The sequence below is a fragment of the Myxine glutinosa genome, unplaced genomic scaffold (genome assembly GCF_964187855.1).
Source record: "Myxine glutinosa unplaced genomic scaffold, kmMyxGlut1.1 SCAFFOLD_413, whole genome shotgun sequence".
Lineage (NCBI taxonomy): Eukaryota > Metazoa > Chordata > Myxini > Myxiniformes > Myxinidae > Myxine > Myxine glutinosa.
Window position 1 is genome coordinate 17,136 of NW_027616515.1, and position 22,525 is coordinate 39,660.

At 34.8% G+C, this 22,525-nt stretch overlaps 1 protein-coding gene across 1 annotated transcript in view; it reads left to right on the forward strand.

Annotated features, from left to right (window-relative positions):
• Positions 1 to 22,525, forward strand: part of LOC137438212 (leukemia inhibitory factor receptor) — a 68,052-nt gene that overhangs the window by 17,104 nt on the left and 28,423 nt on the right. Inside the window, exon 7 of the mRNA XM_068133278.2 lies at positions 903 to 1,206. Within this exon, the coding sequence (XP_067989379.2) occupies positions 903 to 1,206 (304 nt within the window). The remainder of the gene's footprint in view (positions 1 to 902; positions 1,207 to 22,525) is intronic.

Consider the following 22,525-nt stretch of genomic DNA (forward strand, 5'->3'; position numbering starts at 1 on the left):
GTCAAACTTCTAATATCAATTTTAATCCGATTGACCCGAGCTTTGATTTAGATCGTCAATTCTAATCTTAATGAAATGGACAATTTGATGTATCCATGACAACTTTTTTGGGGGGGGAGGGGTGGATTTTGCAAATATCGTGCTCTGCATGATGTCTTCTTGTTTGTTTGTTTATATATGCTTTGAAAGCTAAAAAACAAACAAAAAAAAATACAGAAACAAATCTAACCGAATTTTGCATTTTCTTTCTGTTTCTGTCTTTCTATACCAAGTATGGTTTCTGTCTGGGTAGCATATCTGGGGAAGAGAGTTCAGGGTGGGGGAAGACCCCAATTCTCTCTCTATGTACATGTGTATTGTATAACGCCACCCAGTGGTATCTGATATTAGAAATCATCTTCTTATTATGTAAAGAATGTTCATTAATGAACAGGATTAAATAGTTGAATTGATATATGTGGGAAAATTACATGCCCAGACCAGGATCTGCTTCCTGGTCTGGGCATGTAATTTTCCCACACATATAAATTTAAAGAAAGTTCAAACAACTTGATAATATGCATTACGGTGATGTTGAAATCTGAGTTAGAATAATTTTAATTTTTCAAAATGTTTAATTTCACTCATTTTAAGCCGAGCTTCAAACCAAAGCATCCAACACTGAGCTTCGCAATGAAGTGGAAGTGGAAGTGGCTTTTGCACACACCATATGTAAGCAGCAAGAATGGTTGGAGAATGTGATGCTAGCTAACTTCCCAGCAGTTGGAATATGACGTCAGGCAAATTATAGGATGAATAGAGCAGAATGTTTGTGAGGAATAACCTGTTGTCTTTTGATTAAATTAGTCAGCAAAGCGATTGGTATTTTTGCTGGTATAAACTATTCTCACATTTCCCCTCAGCCCCTGGATCCGACAGAAGCTCGCGGAAGAACCATTGCATACTACATCACTAAGAAGCATGATTCAGTTTCCAATACAACAAAATTTCCAGTTCATGTGTCAATTACCAAAGAAAACTCTCCAGCTGCTTTACCGAAAGTGAAGGAGTCAGAACCAGTTGCAACATTGGTAACTGTCATGACATCGAGTTGGGAATTGGGGAAGCTTCTGGGTCCAATCAATATAACCATGGAGATGGAGACAAGCGCAGGACGTTCACCACCATCTTTCATCAATATCCCAGGATGTACAGCTCCAAGCCCAGGTTTACTTGTTTGTGTGCTTGTGTCTCTGTTATGTATAACCAATCAAAGTTTTTATCTTCGACTGAATTACTAGCTTTTCCAACTAATTTTCACTTCCAAGCACATATTTTGCAGTACTAATTATTCGGGTGCTGCAAATTTGACCTGGACTTTTGTTTATACTCTTAGTTATAAGCTTGAACACATGAATATACCGTATGACACAAAAACGATAGTGACAAATCTCAAGTCATTTTTGAGCTTAAGACACTTGTCCCATCATATTAGACCTTTGCGTAAATCCTCTATAAACGAGAAGGACACTCGGCAGGGCACATACCTCAGCGAGGCTGAACAGTTTATGTTTTGTATCCCACTGATAGACTGGATCTGGATTCGGACCTGAACCAAAATCTAATCGGCTTGTTTGTGTCACCTAACGTACTCATCCACCAAGTTGTGTACGAATCTGTCCATAACTTTTTGGGATATCGTTTTATAATCGTTTTTGACGCTATCACTTAATGGTGAACAAACACTTAAAAAATTCTCGAATCCGTATCCAGATCTGGATCTTCACCAAAATCGAATCAATTTATCCTTGTCACATACCCAACCTGTCCACAAAGTTTTGTCTGAATACCTGGAATCCTTTTCACACCACAAACCACCAAGTGCAACCCCCATGTGGATTAAAAACACATTTTTATAATTTAGCATATATATTTCAAATGCAAAATGTATAGCCCTATTGATATTGCTAATTTAATTGTTGTGATATTGCTATTTTAATTGCTGTGATATTTCTAATTTAATTGCGGTGATATTGCTAATTTAATTGCTGTGATATTGCTAATTTAATTGCTGTGATATTGCTAATTTAATTGCTGTGGTATTGCTAATTTAATTGCTGTGGTATTGCCAATTTAATTGCTGTGGTATTGCCAATTTAATTGCTGTGGTATTGCCAATTTAATTGCTGTGGTATTGCCAATTTAATTGCTGTGGTATTGCCAATTTAATTGCTGTGGTATTGGCAATTTAATTGCTGTGGTATTGCCAATTTGATTGCTGTGGTATTGCCAATTTAATTGCTGCGTTATTGCCAATTTAATTGCTGTGGTATTGCCAATTTAATTGCTGTGGTATTGCTAATTTAATTGCTGTGGTATTGCCAATTTAATTGTGGTGGTATTGCTAATTTAATTGCTGTGATATTGCCAATTTAATTGCTGTGATATTGCTAATTTAATTGCTGTGATATTGCTCATTTGATTGCTGTGATATTGCTCATTTGATTGCTGTGATATTGCTAATTTAATTGCTGTGATATTGCTAATTTAATTGCTGTGATATTGCTAATTTAATTGTTGTGATATTGCTAATTTAATTGTTGTGATCTTGCTAATTTAATTGCTGTGATATTGCTAATTTAATTGTTGTGATCTTGCTAATTTAATTGCTGTGATATTGCTAATTTAATTGCTGTGATATTGCTAATTTAATTGCTGTGATATTGCTAATTTAATTGCTGTGATATTGCGAATTTAATTGCAGTGATATTGCTAATTTAGTTGCTGTGATATTGCTGATTTAATTGCTGTCATATTGCTAATTTGATTGCTGTGATATTGCTAATTTAATTGCTGTGATATTGCTAATTTAATTGCTGTGGTATTGTTCATTTAATTGCTGTGATATTGCTAATTTAATTGCTGTGATATTGCTAATTTAATTGCTGTGATATTGCTAATTTAATTGCTGTGATATTGCTAATTAAATTGCTGTGATATTGCTAATTTAATTGCTGTGATATTGCTAATTAAATTGCTGTGATATTGCTAATTTAATTGCTGCGATATTGCTAATTTAATTGCTGTGATATTGCTCGGTTAATTGCTGTGATATTGCTCATTTAATTGCTGTGATATTGCTAATTTCATTGCTGTGATATTGCTAATTTAATTGCTGTGATATTGCTAATTTAATTGCAGTGATATTGCTCATTTAATTTCTGTGATATTGCTGATTTAATTGCTGTGATAATGCTGATTTAATTGTTGTGATATTGCTAATTTGATTGCTGTGATATTGCTAATTTAATTGCTGTGATATTGCTAATTTAATTGCTGTGATATTACAAATTAAATTGCTGTGATATTGCTAATTTAATTGCTGTGATATTGCTAATTTAATTGCTGTGATATTGCTAATTTAATTGCTGTGATATTGCTAATTTAATTGCTGTGATATTGCTAATTTAATTGCTGTGATATTGCTGATTTAATTGCTCTGATATTGCTAATTTAATTGCTGTGATATTGCTAATTTAATTGCTGTGATATTGCTAATTTAATTGCTGTGATATTGCTAATTTAATTGCTGTGATATTGCAAATTTAATTGCTGTGATATTGCTGATTTAATTGTTGTGATATTGCTAATTTGATTGCTGTGATATTGCTAATTTAATTGCTGTGATATTGCTAATTTAATTGCTGTGATATTGCTAATTTAATTGCTGTGATATTGCTAATTTAATTGCAGTGATATTGCTAATTTAATTGCTGTGATATTGCTACTTTAATTGATGTGATATTGCTCATTTAATTGCTGTGATATTGCTAATTTAATTGCTGTGATATTGCTATTTTAATTGCGGTGATATTGCTAATTTAATTGCTGTGATATTGCTAATTTAATTGCTGTGATATTGCTAATTTAATTGCTGTGATATTGCTAATTTAATTGCTGTGATATTGCTAATTTAATTGCTGTGATATTACCAATTTAATTGCAGTGATATTGCTAATTTAATTGCTGTGATATTGCTGACTTAATTGCTGTGATATTGCTAATTTAATTGCTGTGATATTGCTCGTTTAATTGCTGTGATATTGCTAATTTAATTGCTGTGATATTGCTAATTTAATTGCTGTGGTATTGCTAATTTAATTGCTGTGATATTGCTAATTTAATTGCTGTGGTATTGCTAATTAAATTGCTGTGATATTGCTAATTTAATTGCTGTGATATTGCTATTTTAATTGCGGTGATATTGCTATTTTAATTGCAGTGATATTGCTATTTTAATTGCAGTGATATTGCTAATTTAATTGCTGTGATATTGCTATTTTAATTGCGGTGATATTGCTATTTTAATTGCGGTGATATTGCTAATTTAATTGCTGCGATATTGCTAATTTAATTGCTGTGATATTGCTAATTTAATTGCTGTGATATTGCTATTTTAATTGTGGTGATATTGCTATTTTAATTGCGGTGATATTGCTATTTTAATTGCGGTGATATTGCTATTTTAATTGCGGTGATATTGCTAATTTAATTGCGGTGATATTGCTAATTTAATTGCTGTGATATTGCTCATTTAATTGCTGTGATATTGCTCATTTAATTGCTTTGATATTGCTAATTTAATTGCTGTGATATTGCCAATTTAATTGCTGTGATATTGCTAATTTAATTGCTGTGATATTGCTAATTTAATTGCTGTGATATTGCTAATTTAATTGCTGTGATATTGCTGATTTAATTGTTGTGATATTGCTAATTTGATTGCTGTGATATTGCTAATTTAATTGCTGTGATATTGCTAATTTAATTGCTGTGATATTGCTAATTTAATTGCTGTGATATTGCTAATTTAATTGCAGTGATATTGCTCATTTAATTGCTGTGATATTTCTCGTTTAATTGCTGTGATATTGCTAATTGAATTGCTGTGATATTGCTATTTTAATTGCGGTGATATTGCTAATTTAATTGCTGTGATATTGCTAATTTAATTGCTGTGTTATTGCTAATTTAATTGCTGTGATATGGCTAATTTAATTGCTGTGATATTGCTAATTTAATTGCTGTGATATTGCTAATTTAATTGCTGTGATATTGCTAATTTAATTGCTGTGATATTGCTAATTTAATTGCTGTGATATTGCTAATTTAATTGCTGTGGTATTGCTAATTTAATTGCTGTGATATTGCTAATTTAATTGCTGTGGTATTGCTAATTTAATTGCTGTGATATTGCTAATTTAATTGCTGTGATATTGCTATTTTAATTGCGGTGATATTGCTATTTTAATTGCGGTGATATTGCTAATTTAATTGCTGTGATATTGCTATTTTAATTGCGGTGATATTGCTATTTTAATTGCGGTGATATTGCTAATTTAATTGCTGTGATATTGATAATTTAATTGCTGTGATATTGCTATTTTAATTGCGGTGATATTGCTAATTTAATTGCAGTGATATTGCTAATTTAATTGCTGTGATATTGCTGATTTAATTGCTGTGATATTGCTAATTTGATTGCCTTGATATTGCTAATTTAATTGCTGTGATATTGCTAATTTAATTGCTGTGATATTGCTCATTTAATTGCTGTGATATTGCTAATTTAATTGCTGTGGTGTTGCTGATTTAATTGCTGTGATATTGCTAATTTAATTGCTGTGGTATTGCTAATTTAATTGCTGTGGTATTGCCAATTTAATCGCTGTGGTATTGCCAATTTAATTGCTGTGGTATTGACAATTTAATTGCTGTGGTATTGCCAATTTAATTGCTGTGTTATTGCCAATTTAATTGCTGTGGTATTGCCAATTTAATTGCTGTGGTATTGCCAATTTAATTGCTGTGGTATTCCCAATTTAATTGCTGTGGTATTGCTCATTTAATTGCTGTGGTATTGCCAATTTAATTGCTGTGGTATTGCCAATTTAATTGCTGTGGTATTGCCAATTTAATTGCTGTGGTATTGCTAATTTAATTGCTGTGGTATTGCCAATTTAATTGCGGTGGTATTGCCAATTTAATTGCTGTGGTATTGCTAATTTAATTGCTGTGATATTGCCAATTTAATTGCTGTGATATTGCTAATTTAATTGCTGTGATATAGCTCATTTGATTGCTGTGATATTGCTAATTTAATTGCTGTGATATTGCTAATTTAATTGCTGTGATATTGCTAATTTAATTGCTGTGATCTTGCTAATTTAATTGCTGTGATATTGCTAATTTAATTGCTGTGATCTTGCTAATTTAATTGCTATGATATTGCTAATTTAATTGCTGTGATATTGCTAATTTAATTGCTGATATTGCTAATTTAATTGCAGTGATATTGCTAATTTAATTGCTGTGATATTGCTGATTTAATTGCTGTCATATTGCTAATTTAATTGCTGTGATATTGCTAATTTAATTGCTGTGGTATTGTTCATTTAATTGCTGTGATACTGCTAATTTAATTGCTGTGATATTGCTAATTTAATTGCTGTGATATTGCTAATTTAATTGCTGTGATATTGCTAATTTAATTGCTGTGATATTGCTAATTAAATTGCTGTGATATTGCTAATTAAATTGCTGTGATATTGCTAATTAAATTGCTGCGATATTGCGAATTTAATTGCTGTGATATTGCTCGTTTAATTGCTGTGATATTGCTAATTTAATTGCTGTGATATTGCTAATTTAATTGCTGTGATATTGCTAATTTAATTGCTGTGATATTGCTAATTTAATTGCAGTGATATTGCTAATTTAATTTCTGTGATATTGCTGATTTAATTGCTGTGATATTGCTAATTTAATTGCTGTGATATTGCTGATTTAATTGCTGTGATATTGCTAATTTGATTGCAGTGATATTGCTAATTTAATTGCTGTGATATTGCTGATTTAATTGCTGTGATATTGCTAATTTGATTGCCTTGATATTGCTAATTTAATTGCTGTGATATTGCTAATTTAATTGCTGTGATATTGCTCATTTAATTGCTGTGATATTGCTCATTTAATTGCTGTGATATTGCTAATTTAATTGCTGTGATATTGCTAATTTCATTGCTGTGATATTGCTAATTTAATTGCTGTGATATTGCTAATTTAATTGCAGTGATATTGCTCATTTAATTTCTGTGATATTGCTGATTTAATTGCTGTGATATTGCTAATTTAATTGCTGTGATATTACTAATTTAATTGCAGTGATATTGCTAATTTAATTGCTGTGATATTGCTGATTTAATTGCTGTGATATTGCTAATTTGATTGCCTTGATATTGCTAATTTAATTGCTGTGATATTGCTAATTTAATTGCTGTGATATTGCTCATTTAATTGCTGTGATATTGCTAATTTAATTGCTGTGGTGTTGCTGATTTAATTGCTGTGATATTGCTAATTTAATTGCTGTGGTATTGCTAATTTAATTGCTGTGGTATTGCCAATTTAATTGCTGTGGTATTGCCAATTTAATTGCTGTGGTATTGACAATTTAATTGCTGTGGTATTGCCAATTTAATTGCTGTGTTATTGCCAATTTAATTGCTGTGGTATTGCCAATTTAATTGCTGTGGTATTGCCAATTTAATTGCTGTGGTATTGCCAATTTAATTGCTGTGGTATTGCTCATTTAATTGCTGTGGTATTGCCAATTTAATTGCTGTGGTATTGCCAATTTAATTGCTGTGGTATTGCCAATTTAATTGCTGTGGTATTGCTAATTTAATTGCTGTGGTATTGCCAATTTAATTGCGGTGGTATTGCCAATTTAATTGCTGTGGTATTGCTAATTTAATTGCTGTGATATTGCCAATTTAATTGCTGTGATATTGCTAATTTAATTGCTGTGATATAGCTCATTTGATTGCTGTGATATTGCTAATTTAATTGCTGTGATATTGCTAATTTAATTGCTGTGATATTGCTAATTTAATTGCTGTGATCTTGCTAATTTAATTGCTGTGATCTTGCTAATTTAATTGCTATGATATTGCTAATTTAATTGCTGTGATATTGCTAATTTAATTGCTGATATTGCTAATTTAATTGCAGTGATATTGCTAATTTAATTGCTGTGATATTGCTGATTTAATTGCTGTCATATTGCTAATTTAATTGCTGTGATATTGCTAATTTAATTGCTGTGGTATTGTTCATTTAATTGCTGTGATACTGCTAATTTAATTGCTGTGATATTGCTAATTTAATTGCTGTGATATTGCTAATTTAATTGCTGTGATATTGCTAATTAAATTGCTGTGATATTGCTAATTAAATTGCTGCGATATTGCGAATTTAATTGCTGTGATATTGCTCGTTTAATTGCTGTGATATTGCTAATTTAATTGCTGTGATATTGCTAATTTAATTGCTGTGATATTGCTAATTTAATTGCTGTGATATTGCTAATTTAATTGCAGTGATATTGCTAATTTAATTTCTGTGATATTGCTGATTTAATTGCTGTGATATTGCTAATTTAATTGCTGTGATATTGCTGATTTAATTGCTGTGATATTGCTAATTTGATTGCAGTGATATTGCTAATTTAATTGCTGTGATATTGCTGATTTAATTGCTGTGATATTGCTAATTTGATTGCCTTGATATTGCTAATTTAATTGCTGTGATATTGCTAATTTAATTGCTGTGATATTGCTCATTTAATTGCTGTGATATTGCTCATTTAATTGCTGTGATATTGCTAATTTAATTGCTGTGATATTGCTCATTTAATTGCTGTGATATTGCTCATTTAATTGCTGTGATATTGCTAATTTAATTGCTGTGGTGTTGCTGATTTAATTGCTGTGATATTGCAAATTTAATTGCTGTGGTATTGCTAATTTAATTGCTGTGATATTGCTAATTTAATTTCTCTGATATTGCTAATTTAATTGCAGTGATATTGCTAATTTAATTGCTGTGATATTGCTGATTTAATTGTTGTGATATTGCTAATTTGATTGCTGTGATATTGCTAATTTAATTGCTGTGATATTGCTAATTTAATTGCTGTGATATTACAAATTAAATTGCTGTGATATTGCTAATTTAATTGCTGTGATATTGCTAATTTAATTGCTGTGATATTGCTAATTTAATTGCTGTGATATTGCTAATTTAATTGCTGTGATATTGCTAATTTAATTGCTGTGATATTGCTGATTTAATTGCTCTGATATTGCTAATTTAATTGCTGTGATATTGCTAATTTAATTGCTGTGATATTGCTAATTTAATTGCTGTGATATTGCTAATTTAATTGCTGTGATATTGCAAATTTAATTGCTGTGATATTGCTGATTTAATTGTTGTGATATTGCTAATTTGATTGCTGTGATATTGCTAATTTAATTGCTGTGATATTGCTAATTTAATTGCTGTGATATTGCTAATTTAATTGCTGTGATATTGCTAATTTAATTGCAGTGATATTGCTAATTTAATTGCTGTGATATTGCTTATTTAATTGATGTGATATTGCTCATTTAATTGCTGTGATATTGCTAATTTAATTGCTGTGATATTGCTATTTTAATTGCGGTGATATTGCTAATTTAATTGCTGTGATATTGCTAATTTAATTGCTGTGATATTGCTAATTTAATTGCTGTGATATTGCTAATTTAATTGCTGTGATATTGCTAATTTAATTGCTGTGATATTACCAATTTAATTGCAGTGATATTGCTAATTTAATTGCTGTGATATTGCTGACTTAATTGCTGTGATATTGCTAATTTAATTGCTGTGATATTGCTCGTTTAATTGCTGTGATATTGCTAATTTAATTGCTGTGATATTGCTAATTTAATTGCTGTGGTATTGCTAATTTAATTGCTGTGATATTGCTAATTTAATTGCTGTGGTATTGCTAATTAAATTGCTGTGATATTGCTAATTTAATTGCTGTGATATTGCTATTTTAATTGCGGTGATATTGCTATTTTAATTGCAGTGATATTGCTATTTTAATTGCAGTGATATTGCTAATTTAATTGCTGTGATATTGCTATTTTAATTGCGGTGATATTGCTATTTTAATTGCGGTGATATTGCTAATTTAATTGCTGTGATATTGCTAATTTAATTGCTGTGATATTGCTAATTTAATTGCTGTGATATTGCTATTTTAATTGTGGTGATATTGCTATTTTAATTGCTGTGATATTGCTCGTTTAATTGCTGTGATATTGCTAATTTAATTGCTGTGATATTGCTAATTTAATTGCTGTGGTATTGCTAATTTAATTGCTGTGATATTGCTAATTTAATTGCTGTGGTATTGCTAATTAAATTGCTGTGATATTGCTAATTTAATTGCTGTGATATTGCTATTTTAATTGCGGTGATATTGCTATTTTAATTGCAGTGATATTGCTATTTTAATTGCAGTGATATTGCTAATTTAATTGCTGTGATATTGCTATTTTAATTGCGGTGATATTGCTATTTTAATTGCGGTGATATTGCTAATTTAATTGCTGTGATACTGCTAATTTAATTGCTGTGATATTGCTAATTTAATTGCTGTGATATTGCTAATTTAATTGCGGTGATATTGCTATTTTAATTGCGGTGATATTGCTATTTTAATTGCGGTGATATTGCTAATTTAATTGCTGTGATATTGCTAATTTAATTGCTGTGATATTGCTCATTTAATTGCTGTGATATTGCTCATTTAATTGCTTTGATATTGCTAATTTAATTGCTGTGATATTGCCAATTTAATTGCTGTGATATTGCTAATTTAATTGCTGTGATATTGCTAATTTAATTGCTGTGATATTGCTAATTTAATTGCTGTGATATTGCTGATTTAATTGTTGTGATATTGCTAATTTGATTGCTGTGATATTGCTAATTTAATTGCTGTGATATTGCTAATTTAATTGCTGTGATATTGCTAATTTAATTGCTGTGATATTGCTAATTTAATTGCAGTGATATTGCTAATTTAATTGCTGTGATATTGCTAATTTAATTGCTGTGATATTTCTCATTTAATTGCTGTGATATTGCTAATTGAATTGCTGTGGTATTGCTATTTTAATTGCGGTGATATTGCTAATTTAATTGCTGTGATATTGCTAATTTAATTGCTGTGTTATTGCTAATTTAATTGCTGTGATATGGCTAATTTAATTGCTGTGATATTGCTAATTTAATTGCTGTGATATTGCTAATTTAATTGCTGTGATATTGCTAATTTAATTGCTGTGATATTGCTAATTTAATTGCTGTGATATTGCTAATTTAATTGCTGTGGTATTGCTAATTTAATTGCTGTGATATTGCTAATTTAATTGCTGTGGTATTGCTAATTTAATTGCTGTGATATTGCTAATTTAATTGCTGTGATATTGCTATTTTAATTGCGGTGATATTGCTATTTTAATTGCGGTGATATTGCTATTTTAATTGCGGTGATATTGCTAATTTAATTGCTGTGATATTGATAATTTAATTGCTGTGATATTGCTAATTTAATTGCTGTGATATTGCTATTTTTATTGTGGTGATATTGCTATTTTAATTGCGGTGATATTGCTATTTTAATTGCGGTGATATTGCTCTTTTAATTGCGGTGATATTGCTAATATAATTGCTGTGATATTGCTAATTTAATTGCTGTGATATTGCTCATTTAATTGCTGTGATATTGCTCATTTAATTGCTTTGATATTGCTAATTTAATTGCTGAGATATTGCTAATTTAATTGCTGTGATATTGCTAATTTAATTGCTGTGATATTGCTAATTTAATTGCTGTGATATTGCTAATTTAATTGCTGTGATTTTGCTGATTTAATTGCTCTGATATTGCTAATTTAATTGCTGTGATATTGCTAATTTAATTGCTGTGATATTGCTAATTTAATTGCTGTGATATTGCTAATTTAATTGCTGTGATATTGCTAATTTAATTGCTGTGATATTGCTGATTTAATTGTTGTGATATTGCTAATTTGATTGCTGTGATATTGCTAATTTAATTGCTGTGATATTGCTAATTTAATTGCTGTGATATTGCTAATTTAATTGCTGTGATATTGCTAATTTAATTGCAGTGATATTGCTAATTTAATTGCTGTGATATTGCTCATTTAATTGATGTGATATTGCTCATTTAATTGCTGTGATATTGCTAATTTAATTGCTGTGATATTGCTAATTTAATTGCTGTGATATTGCTATTTTAATTGCGGTGATATTGCTAGTTTAATTGCTGTGATATTGCTAATTTAATTGCTGTGATATTGCTAATTTAATTGCTGTGATATTGCTAATTTAATTGCTGTGATATTGCTAATTTAATTGCTGTGATATTGCTAATTTAATTGCTGTGATATTGCAAATTTAATTGCAATGATATTGCTAATTTAATTGCTGTGATATTGCTAATTTAATTGCTGTGGTATTGCTAATTTATTTGCTGTGATATTCCTAATTTAATTGCTGTGATATTGCTAATTTAATTGCAGTGATATTGCTAATTTAATTGCTGTGATATTGCTAATTTAATTGCTGTGATATCGCTAATTTAATTGCTGTGATATCACTAATTTAATTGCTGTGATATTGCTAATTTAATTGCAGTGATATTGCTAATTTAATTGCTGTGTTATTGCTAATTTAATTGCTGTGATATTGCTAATTTAATTGCTGTGATATTGCTAATTTAATTGCTGTGATATTGCTAATTTAATTGCTGTGATATTGGTAATTTAATTGCTGTGATATTGGTAATTTAATTGCTGTGCTATTGCTAATTTAATTGCTGTGATATTGCTAATTTAATTGCTGTGATATTGCTAATTTATTTGCTGTGATATTCCTAATTTAATTGCTGTGATATTGCTAATTTAATTGCTGTGGTATTGCTAATTTAATTGCTGTGATATTGCTTATTTAATTGTGGTGATATTGCTCATTTAATTGCTGTGATATTGCTCATTTAATTGCTGTGATATTGCTAATTTAATTGCTGTGGTGTTGCTGATTTAATTGCTGTGATATTGATTATTTATTTGCTGTGATATTCCTAATTTAATTGCTGTGATATTGCTAATTTAATTGCTGTGGTATTGCTAATTTAATTGCTGTGATATTGCTCATTTAATTGCTGTGATATTGCTTATTTAATTGTGGTGATATTGCTAATTTGATTGCTGTGATATTGCTAATTTAATTCACAAATGTGAGAGCAGTGAGATCGCGTTGGCAGGATAAAGCAAACAAATTATTGCAGATCTTGAAACATGTTTAAGAAGCTCTAAATCTGAATTGGTGTCACAAACTTGTAGCAGAAGAGTGTCGTCAGGGATAGACCCGATACTACAGTGCCTTCAGAAAGTATTCATACCCCTTCATTTTTTCACATTTTGTTGCTTCAGCCTGAATTTAAAATGGATTAAATTGAGATTTTTTGTCATTGATCTACACATATTACCCCATAATGTCAAAGTGTAATTGTTTTAGAACGTTTTACAAATTAATTAAAAATGAAAAGCAGAAATGTCTGAAGTCAATAAGTATTCAACCCCTTTGCTATGACACTCCAACTTGAGCTCAGGTGCATCCAATTTCCTTTGATCATCATTGAGATTGCTCAACAACTTGATTGTAGTCCACCTGTGGCCAATTCAATTGATTGGACATGATTTCGAGAGAAACACACCTTTCTATACAAGTTCCTATATTTGACAGTGCATGGCAGAGCAGACAATCTTTAATGAAGACCAACAAACTGTGCTGAGATAGAATGGTGAGGAGGCATAGATCTGGGGAAGGGTTTAAAACAATTTCTTCACTCGAGTGTTGAAAGTTCCCAAGAGCACAGTGAGCTAGATCATTAGGAAATGGAAAGAATACGGAATACACAGACTTCCTCGAGCTGGCCGTCTGATTGAGCAACTGGGCAAGAAGGACCTTGGTCAGAGAGGTGACCAAGAATCCAATGACCACTCTGACAGAACAACAGAGTTCCTTGGCTGAGATGGGAGGACCTGTCAGAAGGACAACAGTCTCTGCAGCCCTTCACAAATCTAGGCTTTATGGGAGAGTGGCCAGACGGAAGCCACTCCTGAGAAAAAGGCACATGACAGCACGCCTGGAGTTTGCAAAAAGGCACGTGAAAGACTGAGAGAATGAGGCAAAATATTATGTGGTCTGATGAGACTACTATTGAGCTCTTTTGCCTGAATGCAAAGCGCTACGTCTGGTGGAAACCAAGCACAGCTCATCACCATCTAATATCATACCTACCATGCATCATGGTGGTGGCAACATCATGCTATGGGGATGCTTGTCAGTGGCAGGGACTGGAATACTTGTAAAGATAGAGGGAACAATAAATGGATCCAAATATAGGCAAATCCTTGAGGAGAAACTGCTTCAGAGTGCAAAAGACCTTAGACTGCGTCGAAGATTTACGTTCCAACAGGACAATGACCACAAGCATATAGCTAAAGGAACACTGGAATGGCTTCAGAACAAGAAAGTGAAAGTCCTCGAGTGGCCCAGCCAAAGCCCAGACCAGAAAAGCCCCTTTGAGAATCTGAGGAAAGATTTGAGGATTGCTGTTCACCAACACTTCGCATCCAACTTGACGGAGCTTGAGCAAATCTACAAGGAAAAATGGGAGAAGCTCCGCAAATCAAGATGTGCAAAGCTGATACAGACAAACCCAAGAAGACTCTAAGCTGTAATTGCCGCCAAAGGCACATCTACGAGGTGTAGATTAGAATATCGCTGGCACTCAGGGGGTTGAATACTTGAATAGATTCGATATTTCTGTGTTTCATTTTCAATAAATTTGTAAATAATTTTCTAAAAGAATATTTTCACTTTGTCTTTATGTGGTATTTTGTGTCAAAATTTTAAAATTAAACCCATTTTATAAATTCAGGCTGTAACACAACAAAATGTGAAGAAGTCAAGCGGTGTGAATACTTCCTGAAGGCACTGTATAGTACTTTGCCATTTCCTCATTATTTCAAGGGCTAGCTGGATGACCTTGAGGTACACATGCTCGCCTACCTACCTTGTCTGGCCTTGGTTTGAATCTCAACCCAGCTATAAACTCTCAAATCGGTGTTTCACAGGCAGGGTGATCCAATTCATCAATGTTTGTACCGTCCCCCAGAAGGACGTTAAACTGGGTGTCTTTCGCAAAGAGTAGGCAAGCTATCGCCGGCACCCTGAACAAATTAAAAATTCCTGCCCTGACTACTGCTGGGACGGCAATGGCAAACCACCCAGCGTAATTTTTGCCAAGAAATTTGCCAATTTGCCAAGAAATTGCTTAAGCAGCACCAAGCAGGCCAGACGGAAGCCAAACAGTTCAATCTTGGTTTCTCACAGTCTGAGAGTCCTTTAGGTGCTTTTTTGCAAACTCCAAGCGGGTTTTCATGTGTCTTTCACTGAGGAGAGGCTTCCGTCTGGCCACTCTGCCATAAAGCCCAGATCGGTGGAGTGTTGCAGTGATGGTTGTCCTTCTGGAGGTTTTTCCCATCTCCACACAGGATCTCTGGAGCTCAGCCAGAGTGACCATCGGGTTCTTGGTCACCTCTCTTACCAAGGCCCTTCTCCCCCGATTGCTCAGTTTGGCCGGGCGGCCAGCTCTAGGAAGAGTCCTGGTTGTTCCAAACTTCTTCCATTTAAGAATTATGGAGGCCACTGTGCTCTTGGGAACCTTCAATGCAGCAGAAATTTTTTTGTAGGCTTCCCCAGATATGTGCCTCGACACAATCCTGTCTCTGAGCTCTGCAGGCAGTTCCTTCGACCTCATGGCTTGGTTTTTGCTCTGATATGCATCGTCAGCTGTGAGACCTTATATACAATCATGTGAAAAAGTAAGTACACCCCATGTAAAGTTTTGACTTTTTCAACATATTTCAACATACAGCTATTTGATCTTCATTTCAACAATATTGATAGATAAAGGTGATATAATATAACAAATATCATGAAACATTTACATTTTGTAGTCCATTGTATAATTTAAATAAACATAAATGCAAATTTCGCATGTCGAAAAAGTAAGTACACCCCTACATTTATCACGACTTCAAATACCTTAAATTAGAATCAGGTGCACCAGCTCAGGTGCAAATGATTAGAACATCGTTATAGAGGATCTTGGAGGAACCTGTCTTATTTAAACCTCAGACATTTAGTTTGGTTTGCTCTTTGTTGTCGAAGTGTGTGGCGTCACCATGCCTAGATCAAAAGAGCTCTCTGAGGCCTTCAGAAAGAAGGTTATAGATGCCTACGAGTCTGGGAATGGATTTAAAAAGATCTCCAAACAATTTGAAATCAATCATTCGACTGTCCAGAAGATCATCTACAAATGGAGAAGATTCCAAACAACTGCCAACTTGTTCAGGCCAGGCCGCCCCAGCAAGTTCAGCCCGAGAGCAGACCGCAAGATGCTGAAAGAAGTCTCTAAGAACCCCAGAATGTCATCACGGGACCGACAGGTAGCTCTTGCCACTGTTGATGTCAAAGTGCACGAGTCTACCATGAGGAAGAGGCTGCACAAATTTGATCTACATGGGAGGTGTGCCAGGAGGAAACCTTTGCTCTCCAGAAAGAACATCAGGGCAAGACTAAAGTTTGCCAATGAACACCGAGGCAAAGACCAGCACTTCTGGAACAATGTGCTCTGGACAGATGAGTCAAAGGTAGAGCTATTTGGCCACAGTACCAGAAGACAGGTTTGGCGAAAACCAAAGACAGCATTTGACCACAAGAACCTGATACCAACTGTAAAGCATGGTGGTGGAAATATTATGGTTTGGGGCAGCTTTGCTGCATCAGGGCCTGGGCAGCTCACCATCATATAATCCACGATGAATTATTCATTGTACCAGAGGGTGCTTGAGGATAATGTGAGGCCATTTGTCGGGAAGTTGAAGCTCAACCGAAGGTGAACCATGCAACATGACAATGACCCTAAACATACCAGTAAATCCACCAAGGAATGGCTGAAAAAGAAAGAAATGGAGGGTTCTGGAATGGCCAAGTCAAAGCCCGGATCTAAATCCCATCGTGATGTTGTGGGGGTATTTGAAACGAGCTGTGCATGCAAGAAACCCCTCAAACATCGCACAGCTGAAAGAATTCTGCATGGAGGAGCAGGCAAAAATTTCTCCCAGTCGATGTCAGAGACTGGTAGACAGTTATAAGAAACGCCTACTTAAGGTTGTTTCTGCCAAAAGGGGCAATACCACCTATTAGAGCCAAGGGTGTACTTACTTTTTCCACATGCGAAATTTGCATTTATGTTTATTTAAATTATACAATGGACTACAAAATGTAAATATTTCATGATATTTGTTATATTATATCACCTTTATCTATCAATATTGTTGAAATGAAGATCAAATAGCTGTATGTTGAAATATGTTGAAAAAGTCAAAACTTTACATGGGGTGTACTTACTTTGTCACGTGACTGTAGACAGGTGTGTGCCTTTCCAAATCATGTCCAAACAATTGAATTTACCACAGGTGGACTCCAATCAAGGTGTAGAAACATCTCAAAGATGATCAAGAGAAATGGAAGGCACCTGAGCTAAATTTCAAGTGTTATAGCAAAGGGTATGAATACTTATGTAAATGTGATATTTCAGTTTTTTCTTTTTAATAAATTTGGAAAATTTTCTAAAATCCTGTTTTCTCTTTGTCATTATGGGGTATTGAGTGTAGATTGATGAGGGAAAAAATGAATTTAAACGATTTCAGCATAAGGCTGCAACATAACAAAAGTGAAAAAAGTGGAGGGGTCTGAATACTTTCTGAATGCACTGTATAAGTGAAGTCTCAAGATATTGCAACGTATACGGAAAAAAATGGTGGGGAATCACGGGTCCCAGGTCCTGTATATGTGTGAAAAGGTGTAGTTGACGATTAATGTCTGTATTGCACATAAAGCCTTGTAATCCTGCTTATTGATATCCCACAGGGCACCCTGCCCAACTTGAAACAGTTGGTTAAAAAGCTACCGGTATAAGTTGTCTACCAAAGCCAATGTTATATCCTCCCTTTCACTCTTTCAGTTTACACCAGTAACCCCCAATTTATTTACGCACCTTCTATTCCTGTCTGGCATATATAAGCACCGTTTCATAATTCCATATTGGGTCAGAGGGACTTGTTTTTTAGGTAAATTGATCAAATTGTGGAAATGGCTATGGAATTACTCTTCACACAGCTAAAAGAAGGCAGAGAGTGTGGAGAGAGAAGTGTGAACGGCCGGTGTGTGGCGAACATCAGTCGTTGCGATCTGTCTGTAGTTGCGATCCTGTAGAAGTAGTTGCGTAGTAGATGTAGTAGTAGTTGAGATCCTGCTCCATCCCTCTGGAAAGATATTCATTGTCCTGCGCTATCCATTTGCCTTGTATCCATTGGCCGAGCTGTTCATATGCTGAGTATGCATTGGTCAAGTTGTCCATCCAATTACAAGTCCAAGGGTGCACCCTGCTTAGGCCGGGATATTGGTGGGGATGAGGCACCTCCCACTGTGAGGCTAGTCCAGGCATCAGACCTGAACAAAGGCCTCAACCTTTCAGGACCTTTAATTCTCCAGCAGGATCCCTTTCTCCATTCCCCTCCCCACTTCATATTAATTTATCCTTTTTGTCCCAGGAATTCCTAGCTTCCCTATGGTTGTGGGTGTAAACAGCTTGTAGCTATAGATAAGGTTTTGCTTCATGGTTGTTTAGGTTTGTCTCGTTTTTGGGCCCATGGCAAATTGGTGCTCTCAGGCAAAAAGACTTAGTTTTGTGCTCATTAATTACAAACTATGTTTATTTATTATTGTTGTGTAAAAATTGTGTTTAAAGTAATGCATGTGCAGATACTTTATCTTCCGCCATTCGAGTAATAGAACAAAGGCGCAAAACTACGGGGAAACCTGCGTTGTCATAATACACCTCAACCGCAGAGGCCTAGCTCACATGGTCAGGGTGGTCATGCGACAATATTATATAAGACCGTTTTACCTGTTTATAACAAGAACAAGAATCGCCTTTAGAGGCCATTTTCCCCCGCAGAGCGGGGTTGGCCTTTTTTGGGCACCGTGGTCCCGTTTTTTAAGCAATGTTTTATGGCCGGATGCCCTTCCTGCCGCCAACCCTGTTGGTCGCCTCGAGTGACACACAGGGACACACAGGTATGTATGTGCATAAAGTACCAGTGAACCAGTACTCAATTTGCCGTCAACCCACCTGGCGTTAATTCAGCGATCGACCGGGATTGGAACCCAGGATCCCAAGCCGGCACCCTAACCACTAAGCCAACACCAGGCTCTTACCTGATTATAACAGAAGTAAATAATTTCAGAGAAGTAAATATCTGGATCTCTGGATCTTGAAATGTCTCGCTCACATAATGTAATCACACTTCCCTGGAAATTTCACATTGGATTATTCATTTACTGAAAACCAATTACATTTCCTGCAATGTTGTAAACAGATCTTTATGATTCACCATAAATGACTTGCATAACGAAACGTACACACCAGACATCAATCGGTCAGACTCCTCATGGGGCATCAGGGCACTCGAGGCATCACTAACATTTCCATAGGCAAGGATTTTTGCCAGACAGTAGAGGCAGCCCCACGGTAAGAGCAGGAGTTTCAAACTTTACCACAGTTCCGGCACACAATTGCTTACACTTTTTTGGAATGCACCATGGGATGCTTAAGAATACAGCACTTTCCAAATGACGTAATCCGCTGCAGATTGCTCGATTTGCATGTGCAGAAACCCCTACCCCGAGTAACGAAGTCAATCTAGGCAGCCGAGACATATTTCATGCCTGCCGTATAAGGATTGTAGAATGGAATGACTAAAAAAAAAACTTCTAAAGAAGCCAAAAAAACTTGTAAATAAACTTCCTGATCAAATCATCCAAAAAGTGGATATGTTGCAGTGCTCAAAATGCTCAAAGTACGGCAAAGACTCCCGACGATATGGGCCCGTGAAAGGCCGGAGGCCTTTTGAAACTTTGAATAATTAATTTGAAACTTTGTAGAGAGGTGCGTTCTACCCAAACATTCGTGCTTCTTAACACTGATGGGAAGGTCATATCTGGGCTTGTCAATGCACAGAGTGGGTTTAAAATGATGATATTTACTACTAATCATGTTTGGGAGGAGAGGAAGGCGTGGGGGTGTGGGGGTGGTTCAGAGGGGGGGGGGGGGGGGAGGAGAGGTGGAAGTGGGAGTTGTGTTCGCTGTGAGTGACCTTAATGAATATATATTTATTTTTTGTTTGGTTCCGGCCACAACGCACATTATCCTAGATTTTTTACATCTATTGGTGAAAGGAGAAGCGTTTGTGTGTGTGTGTGTGTTAGTGTTATAGCCACTGAAGCTGCTAGCTAATTGTATTAACAGTAAATGGTACAATTCATGAGCATAGTTTGACTTCTCTATTTGGGGGAGGGGGGTGGGGGGGGGGGGGGGAAGAACTTAATATTAATAATGGGTACCTAGGTCTGACTTCCAAAATTACCATTTGTTAGTGTAGTTACAGTGTACGTGAAATCACAAATACAGTTTACATTCATTATTGTTACTCACGTTTAAATACGGGATGTTTTTATCTTGATTGTAAACTAATGAAAAAAATAATGTGGGGCATTCCCCCTCCCCCACCCCCTGCCAACCCCAAACCCTGCTGGTGGTACAAATCCGACTACTCTCATCCACGGACATTTCTCGTGTTCTATATTTCAATGAGTCCAATTTGCATTCAGGAACAGAACAATTATGGTTAACCATTTTCAAATTGCCCCACTTGCATCTAAATGCTGAAAATTGTGTTTAAAAGACGATTTGAATCACAGATTTTCAACGGCAGGTTAAAAGTGCCCGTCAAGCAGAAGGAGTCAGTGTAAACAAACACAGCGCATGCGCAAACGGCCTCATTTAGCATTCATACGTCATTTCGAAAGTCGCATATTGTACATTGCTGTAGACTGCTAACAAGTAGCACCCCTGGAATATTTTTTGTCTTTAATGAAGTGATAATGCTCAAAGTCAGATGCACCTCTTTTCCCACAGGAGTAAACATACTCTTAACAATTTTTAGTTGATATATAATCCACTGTTATTTCGTGGCATTCGGTAATTATTTAGCATACTTTAACTCTGCTTTTCAGAGGTTAATAAAGTTGCTTGGCTTTATGTATTTAATACTTATCTTTTTACTTGTTGTATTTAGACTCCAGCGGTCAATCGCTGAATTAACGCCAGGGGGTTGACTCAGCCTGTCATACCTTCCGAGGTCGGCAAATTGAGTACCAGTTCACTGGTAATTCCCTGGTTGTCGTAAAAAGGCGACAAAAAGGGTTGGCGGCAGGAAGGGCATCCGGCCGTAAAACATTGCTTCAAAAAGGGGACCAAAAAACAACAACAACCACGGTCCCCGAAAAAGGCCAACCCCCGCTTGCGGGGAAAAATGGCCTCTAAAGGTGGTTATATTTAGACTGGCTATTTGTTACCTTTTTACCTTTTTCTTTTGAACGATCCATTATTGCTTCAATTTTTACTTGTGTTGGATTTGTACGTGTGCTTCTTGTAATTTATGGCCTGTATGTTATAACTCACTTTTTTGGTCACTCTTTCTCATTTCCTTCCCCTTGGACCTTATCTCCCACCACATACGTACACAACTCTGTCACATGACTCACATCTTTAGCAGGCTTGTGTTTTGAGTAATTATAAATGCTTCTATATTTCCCCCTTCTACATGAGCAATTGAAGTGTGACTAAGTCTGTCAACCTATCCACGTAGTTTCGGTTGAACTTTGGCCAGTCTGTCACATGTGACTCTCCCCTTACTGTAGCTCAATGCGATTTCAGCTCCTGATCTATGTACTCACTGCTGCAAATTCCCCTCTCATTTCATGTTGCTGGCGTATGTAAAAGAGATGAGGATGTCCCGTTACACTCACCTAGGTTTTACAGATTTCTCTGCAAACTGATTTCTGGAGAATGCGATAGACATCTGTGTGCCTACATGCCAGTGACTACGCCGTGCACATGTGAAGCGAAAGTGCGGTTAAGCAATTGCCTCACTATGTCTGTCTGTCTGCCTGTCTGTCCACAAACGTCAGTTTATGATCGAGGAAGAACTTAATTTCAATTGAACGTTATATTTTGAACATGAACCTCTAGTTTAACAGTGCTTTGACTAAATTTGGCCTGATCGCACAAGCAGAGAAGAGTGAGATAATATTTCTTCTCTGTCTGTCTGCCTGGCAGTCAATCAAAGTTGAAAGTCATTGCAAACATGAAACTTACCGTTTATAAGGACATCATAAAGGACACAACCAACAGGCATGAATAACTAATGTATGTTAATGTAAGGTGGTGTAAAAGCCGCTGCAGCAACGGCGGTAAAATTCCGAAAAGACTTTTTTCTACAACCTTTAAAATCTTTATGTTATTTCAGTTGTATTATATTTTTGGAACTCTGTGGAAGACAAATCTCCTTTTTAG